Below are 7,882 nucleotides of genomic sequence, written 5' to 3' on the forward strand. Positions count from 1 at the left end.
GAAGAGGCCCGTGAACTAGTCGATGAAGCCGAACGAGTATGACCCTGCATAAAAGTCCGAACTCTGGACGGTGAAGAAGCACGTGAAGACGTCGGTGGTGTAGCAACCAAGTGCGGACACTCCTCCCTAGCTCGAGCCACGATCTCTTGTCCTCTGCTCGTCAAGGGCGAGTGATTGAACGGAGTTAGCGCCACCTGCGCAGTCGACACCGCCGAGGTGCCTGAAGTATGTGTCGGAACATGTCCATCAACATCCATATTAGCAGACTCCGGCGCCGCATCAGGTGCGGCGTCATCAAACCTCTCCTCCTCAGAACCGGTGAGCTCCATCATCATCACCTCCGTCCTTCCAGAAAAAAGGCCGGAACCGAGTGTCTGGCTGAAACCCCACTGCCTCACGACGGAAACGAAACCTATAACCATTAAGCTGAAGCAGAGCAATAACCTCCATGCAACCATTATCTTTCTCCAGAGCTGCAGGATCACGCATCGCCACAAGAACCCGAACAATCCCCAGGGTCCGAAGAGAAAACAAATCAACATCGAGTGTAGTACCAATAAGGAAACCCACAGCCCAGAGCCCTAAGAAATGACGGACAGAATCAGAAAAGAAGGGTCATTCTGAAAGTGATTATTAGGAGTTGCATGGTGCAGCGGCGCGCGAGTTGCATGTTGGATCTGATTATGCATGATTGCAACACGATTAGCTAATAGTAATGTATTTTACGGTACTCTGGTTCTCAATTAATACACAGCACCCTTTAAATCAGAATCATCTGGAAGCCTTGGGCTACCCCTAGGTGCCGGCTCTTCGCTTGGTTGCTCGCTCAGAATCGGCTAATGACGGCTGATAGACTTCTGGCGCTGCAATGGCCAAATGGCTACTTCTGCCCACTTTGCATGCGTAACCTCGAGACTACCGCGCATCTGTTCGTCGAGTGCCCCCTTACGCGCAGGATTTGGGAGAAGGTTGCCACGCTTGCGGCGGCGCCAACCCTGAACCCTGCCACCTGGGACGCGCACCACAGGGTCGTCGACTGGTTGGGCGCCCTGGCCACGGGGCTACCAAACGCCGAAGCATCTCGGGTGCGGTCCTGGGCTATGCTTGTCCTCTGGCACATTTGGCTTGAACGCAATGCCCGTACCTTCCGAGCGTCTACCTCGACGCTGGAGTCTTTGATTGCCAAGATTGCGGACGAGGCCGCGGCTTGGGACCTCGCGGGCGTGAAGATCTCCTCACCTCGCGAGTAGTCGCCTAGTTTTTCACAGCAGTGGCTTGGCATCCACCTGCTTGATCGTGTTGTTGATGCCGTCTTTTGTCGTTGTATTCTGACCCTCTTCTATTAATATATTCTCAAAAAAATAAATAAACCAGAATCAGAACCGGTATCATTGCAGGTTTCTGCCGGACGTTTTCGGCAGTTGGCGGTGCAGGCGGCGGAAACAGGGAAGGTGTGGCGAGCGATCTGGTGGAGGCCGAGCAGGATTGTGGCATCACTGGGTGTTTCCGTGTTGGGAAGGAAAGAGACAAGCTAGCCACCGTGCGATTGGGAGCACATGAGCAGTCCTGGACGAGGCCGACGCAGGCTCTCGATCGGACTACCGATCTACGTACTTCCTATGTACAGTAGTACTGAATTAACATAGTCAATCAATCCAATAACGAACGAAAGTGGCCGAAAACCTAACGAAAGCACACACAGCGTTGCGCTGATCACGCTGCCGGAAGGAATTGCAGATTACAAAACCCAACTCCCGGATCTCGAAACTCTCGCCGTCGCGCGCCGTGGCCAGCCATGGAGTGGGACTTCCCCGTGCCGCCGGTGGTCTTCGACGTGTCCATCCCCAACTACAGCCAGCAGCACAACCCAATCCCGGAGACCGGCCCCTTGCAACCACCCACCCCCGTGTTTCCCGACGACGACGAGCGGCCTCTCCTCGAGGAGCTGGACATCGACCTGGGTTTGGTCTGGCGGAAGACGCTCTCGATCCTCCACCCGCTACGCTCCACCGACCCGGCCCTCCACGCCGAGAACGCCGACCTCTCTGGCCCCTTCCTGTTCGTACTCTCCTTCGGCCTCTTCCAGCTCCTCGCTGGGAAGCTCCACTTCGGGGTCGCCCTCGGGTGGGTCACCGTCGCGTCCGTCTTCCTCTACTTCGTCTTCTCGAAGCTCTCGGCCGGACGCCGTGGCGATGTCAACCTCTACAGGTGCCTCAGCCTCGTCGGGTACGGCATGCTCCCCATGGTCATCTTCTCCGCGGTCTCCCTCTTCCTACCACGGGGCGGTCGGCTCATCTTCGGCGTCGCCCTGGGGTTTGTGCTCTGGTCAACCAGGGTCTGCACCAGGCTGCTAGCATCTGGCGCCGCCGAGGAGCATAGGGGGCTCATTGCCTACGCCTGCTGCCTCGTCTACATGATCTTCTCTCTGCTCGTCGTATTTTGAATTTGATCGATGCCGTTTATACTGTACGCAAGGTATGGACGTATGGTTGCATAAGTTCCCTAGATCATGCTATCTTGTTATTAGAGTGTCACACGAGTACACGACACAAGTCTGCCATGGTTGAATACTTCTTTCCGATGTACAAGTTTGTAATTTATTTGGAAATATTTACTGCCATTGTTTGGCTGGTTGCTCGACGGAAACTGTAAGCAGACATGTTCTTGTTTCTGCACCTCCTATACACCATCCAAAGAAGAAAAAAAGGGCTTGCTCCAGTATAAACTATAAACCCCCCATCCCCAAACAGTTTGGAGAAGCACTTGCAATATCGATTAAACCAAATCACTCATATTTTTTTTTTCGGACGGAGGCAAAAACTTTGACTCATCCATTAATTAAGCAGAAGGTGCCCGGTTTTTAGGAGAAAACCGAACGAAAACCTACAAACAATAAGGCTAGGCCCAAATCCACGACTACCCTCGAGGGGCACACCTAATCGCCCTGGCTACCTACAGAAGCTACGCAAACACGAAGCTCAAATCGGCCTATGCCAAACAGATGGCTCCTCGAGTAGAGGCCGGCAGCTCCGATTATGAAGACGAGCCTCGGAGAGGAGATGCGCAAGACCCGCGCGCCGAATATGACCTTCAGTAGACCGCCCTGCGCACAAGTACATACGAATACAACCGACTCATTTAGTCGTAACATAAGGGGATTTGTAGTGGAAGTGATTATTTACACAAGCAATGAAAACATTAAGCTATCAAAATCCCTATTTCAGTGGCTTGTTTCTCTTTCGAGCAAAAAAAAAAGTATCTTAGCTTCTTGTCCTTCTAGTTTTTTGTTTGCGATATCTAAATTGTGTAGTTTTTTTTCGATAAAGGATGCTTTATTACTTTGAGAAGCAATTACATCCAGCCTCTGCATAACTAAGATGCACACAGCCGTTTAAGTATCTGAAGTCATAAGATAAAAAAGACTAGGCGAAATACATATCGAAGCGATGAATCATATAACGCCTAAGGTGAGGGTGGGGCTGTAATCCGTAGACTATGCTGCCACCCATGTAGGGAAAAAGTATCCCTCGCCGTACCTCCAACCGTGTACAGACCTCCGTAAATAGGTCTTGGTTCTCCACTTGCTGAAGAGATAACCACGAACGGAGAATACATGTACATCTGTAGATGACCTGCAACAAAGAACAATTTTTATCGTTAAAAATCTTGTCGTTTCTACTTAGCCAAAGCGCCCAGATAACTGCTAGCGCCCCCACCCTAAGAAGCAACTTAAACCTTGAATCGATACCGTGAAGCCAATTGCCAAAGACATTGGCCACACTAGTCGGGGGATACAGGGTAGACGCTACTTGGATGACTGACCATATAGATCTCGCAAAATGGCACTGGAAAAAAAGGTGTTTAATGGTTTTTCATCATGATGATAGAAAACACACCGTGAACTTCCGTGCCAATTCCGCTTAACAAGATTATCTTTGGTAAGAATAACTCCTCGACGGAGGTACCATCCAAAAAATTTAAATTTTAATGGTATCTTCATCTTCCAAATTTTCTTATTATTATCAACTGGTATATCAGAATGAAGGATCGCATTGTATAAAGATTTGACTGAGAAAGTGTCATCTACATGAAGATTCCATCTAAATTCGTCTGGTTCAGGTGATAGGTGAATATCTCCCAGTCGGTGAATTAGAGCATTCCATGCCAGTAGCCTTTGTCCAAGCAAAACCCGTCTGAACGTCACATTCGGGGGTGAGGTAGCCAAAGCAGGATACTGTTCACTTAAGGGAGCATTGTCTAACCAAACATCTTCCCAAAACCGTATCTGTGCTCCATTCTTAATCGAGAAAGTACCATGGCGAAAAAAGACATTTTTTGTCGCCATGAGACCAACCCAGAAGTGGGAATCCCCAGGTTTCCAAACCACTTGGGATAACGTCTTCGAGCCAATATAATTTCTCCGAACATTAGTTTGCCAAATCCCATCCTCGGTAAGAAGCTTAAAAAGCCATTTACCTAGCAGAGCTGAATTCTTGGCCTCCAGGTCGTGAATTCCAAGTCCGCCTTGATCTTTGGAACTACAAACTATACTCCATTTAACCAGTCGGTATTTCTTTTTCTCGCTGTCCCCTTGCCAAAAGAATCTGGATCGATAATAATCGAGTTTATGCAGAATTTCTTTCAGCAGTAGAAAGAATGATAACATATACAGTACCATATTTTTCAGTACCGAATTAATGAGTATTAATCTTGCCCCCGGGGACAACAATTTACAATTCCAACTACTAAGGCGTTTTTGTAGTCTTTCTTCCACAATTGTCCATTCAACAATTGTAAGTCTCCGATAATGAATCGGAATACCCAAATAGCGAATAGGAAAATGGCCTTGCCCACAACCAAAAAACTCTGTATACAGAGTCATATCATTTTGGGCATCGCCAAAACAGAACAATTCACTTTTATGGAAATTGATTTTCAATCCCGACAGCTGCTCGAAAGCCGCCAAAATTAATTTCAGATTGCGAGCTTTTTCGAGATCGTGGTCCATAAATAGAATTGTATCGTCGGCATATTAAAGGATAGATAAACCCCCATCAACCAGATGTGGGATCACACCTTCAATCTGACCATCAGACTTGGCCCGCTCTATGAGTATCGCCAACATATCCGCTACAATGTTAAACAACATCGGTGATAACGGATCTCCTTGGCGTAACCCTTTTCGCGTTTGGAAATAGTGGCCAGTGTCGTCATTGAACCGAATTGCCATCCTACCTCCATACACAAAATCATAAATTAGAGCACGCCACTCCGGAGAAAAACCTTTCATCCTGAGTGTCTATTGTAGGAAAGACCACTTGACCTTATCATACGCTGATGACCCACAAGTATAGGGGATCGCAGTAGTCTTCGCGGGTAGTAAAACCCAATTTATTGATTCGACACAAGGGGAGACAAAGAATACTTGAAAGCCTTAACAGCGGAGTTGTCAATTCAGCTGCACTGGAAACAGGACTTGCTCGCAAGAGTTTATCAGTAGTAACAGTTTTATAGCAGTAGCAATAGTGAAATAACAGCAGCAGAGTAACAGAGACAGCAGTAGTGATTATAGTAAACAACAGGATTAAAATACTGTAGGCACGGGGACGGATAACGGGCGTTGCATGGATGAGAGAAACTCATGTAACAATCAAGCAGGGCATTTGCAAATAATAATAAAACGGTGTCCAAGTACAAAGCAATCAATAGGCATGTGTTCCAATTATAGTCGTACGTGCTCGCAATGATAAACTTGCACAACATCTTTTGTCCTACCAGCCGGTGGCAGCCGGGCCTCAAGGGAATCTACTGGATATTAAGGTACTCCTTTTAATAGAGTACCGGAGCAAAGCATTAACACTCTGTGAACACATGTGATCCTCACATCACTACCATCCCCTCCGGTTGTCCCGATTTCTGTCACTTCGGGGCCATTGGTTCCGGACAGACGACATGTGTATACAACTTGCAGGTAAGATCATAAACAATGAATATCATGATGAAACAATAACATGTTCAGATCTGAGATCATGGCACTCGGGCCCTAGTGACAAGCATTAAGCATAACAAGTTGCAACAATATCATCAAAGTACCAATTACGGACACTAGGCACTATGCCCTAACAATCTTACACTATTACATGACCAATCTCATCCAATCCCTACCACCCCCTTTAGCCTACAGCGGGGGAATTACTCACACATGGATGGGGGAAACATGGCTGGTTGATGTAGAGGCGTCGGTGGTGATGGCGGCGATGATCTCCTCCAATTCCCCGTCCCGGCGGAGTGCCGTGAACGGAGACTTCGGCTCCCGAGACGGAGTTTCGCGATGTGGCGGCGTTCTGGAGGGTTTCTGGCGACTTCGACTTCTCCCCGTGCGTTTTTAGGTCGAGGGCGATAAGTAGTCCGAAGGAGGGCGTCGGAGGCCTGCCGAGGGGGCCACACGCTAGGGCCGTGATACGTCTCCAACGTATCGATAATTTCTTGTGTTCCATGCCACATTATTGATGTTATCTACATGTTTTATGCACACTTTATGTCATATTCGTGCATTTTCTGGAACTAACCTATTAACAAGATGCCGAAGTGCCGCTTGCCGTTTTCCGCTGTTTTTGGTTTCAGAAATCCTAGTAAAGAAATATTCTCGGAATTGGACGAAATAAAAGCCCAGAGGCCTATTTTCTCACGAAGCTTCCGGAAGACCGAAGACGAAACGAAGTGGGGCCACAGGGAGCCAAACCCTAGGGCGGCGCGGCCCCCTTGGCCGCGCCGCCCTGTCATCCGGGGCCCCTGTGCCGCCTCTCGACTTGCCCTTCCGCCTACTTAAAGCCTCCGTGACGAAACCCCCGCATCGAGAGCCACGATACGGAAAACCTTACCGAGACGCCGTCGCCGCCGATCCCATCTCGGGGGATCCAGGAGATCGCCTCCGGCACCCCTGCCGGAGAGGGGAATCATCTCCCGGAGGACTCTACACCGCCATGGTCGCCTCCGGAGTGATGAGTGAGTAGTCTACCCCCGGACTATGGGTCCATAGCAGTAGCTAGATGGTTGTCTTCTCCCCATTGTGCTATCATTGTCGGATCTTGTGAGCTGCCTATCATGATCAAGATCATCTATATGTAATTCTATATGTTGCGTTTGTTGGGATCCGATGAATAGAGAATACTTGTTATGTTGATTATCAAAGTTATGCTTATGTGTTATTTATGATCTTGCATGCTCTCCGTTACTAGTAGATGCTCCGGCCAAGTAGATGCTTTTAACTCCAAGAGGGAGTACTTATGCTCGATAGTGGGTTCATGCCCGCATTGACACCTGGGACAGAGTGACGAAAGTTCTAAGGTTGTGTTGTGCTGTTGCCACTAGGGATAAAACATTAGTGCTATGTTCAAGGATGTAGTCACTAGTTACATTACGCACCATACTTAATGCAATTGTCTGTTGCTTTGCAACTTAATACTGGAGGGGGTTCGGATGATAACCTGAAGGTGGACTGATACGTCTCCAACGTATCGATAATTTCTGGTGTTCCATGCCACATTATTGATGTTATCTACATGTTTTATGCACACTTTATGTCATATTCGTGCATTTTCTGGAACTAACCTATTAACAAGATGCCGAAGTGCCAGCTGCTGTTTTTGGTTTCAGAAATCCTAGTAAAGAAATATTCTCGGAATTGGACGAAATAAAAGCCCAGAGGCCTATTTTCTCACGAAGCTTCCAGAAGACCGAAGACGAGACGAAGAGGGGCCACGGGGGAGCCAAACCCTAGGGCGGCGCGCCCCCCTTGGCCGCGCGGCCCTGTGGTGTGGGCCCCCCTGCCGCCTCTTGACTTGCCCTTCCGCCTACAAATAGCCTCCGTGACGAAACCCCC

General features: G+C 48.6%; 1 protein-coding gene across 1 annotated transcript; it reads left to right on the top strand.

The window, feature by feature from the left end:
- Nucleotides 1-1,795: 1,795 nt before the first annotated feature.
- LOC124697199 (protein YIPF5-like) lies at nt 1,796-2,443 on the top strand. The gene has a single exon (XM_047229824.1). It carries the CDS (start codon nt 1,796-1,798, stop codon nt 2,441-2,443), a length of 648 nt encoding a protein of 215 aa, XP_047085780.1.
- Nucleotides 2,444-7,882: the final 5,439 nt, after the last annotated feature.

This window comes from Lolium rigidum, chromosome 3 (genome assembly GCF_022539505.1).
Source record: "Lolium rigidum isolate FL_2022 chromosome 3, APGP_CSIRO_Lrig_0.1, whole genome shotgun sequence".
Taxonomy (NCBI): domain Eukaryota; kingdom Viridiplantae; phylum Streptophyta; class Magnoliopsida; order Poales; family Poaceae; genus Lolium; species Lolium rigidum.

Excerpts from the sequence above, each read along its gene's own strand:
- LOC124697199 (XM_047229824.1), top strand. The coding sequence starts at position 1,796 with ATGGAGTGGGACTTCCCCGTGCCGCCGGTGGTCTTCGACGTGTCCATC.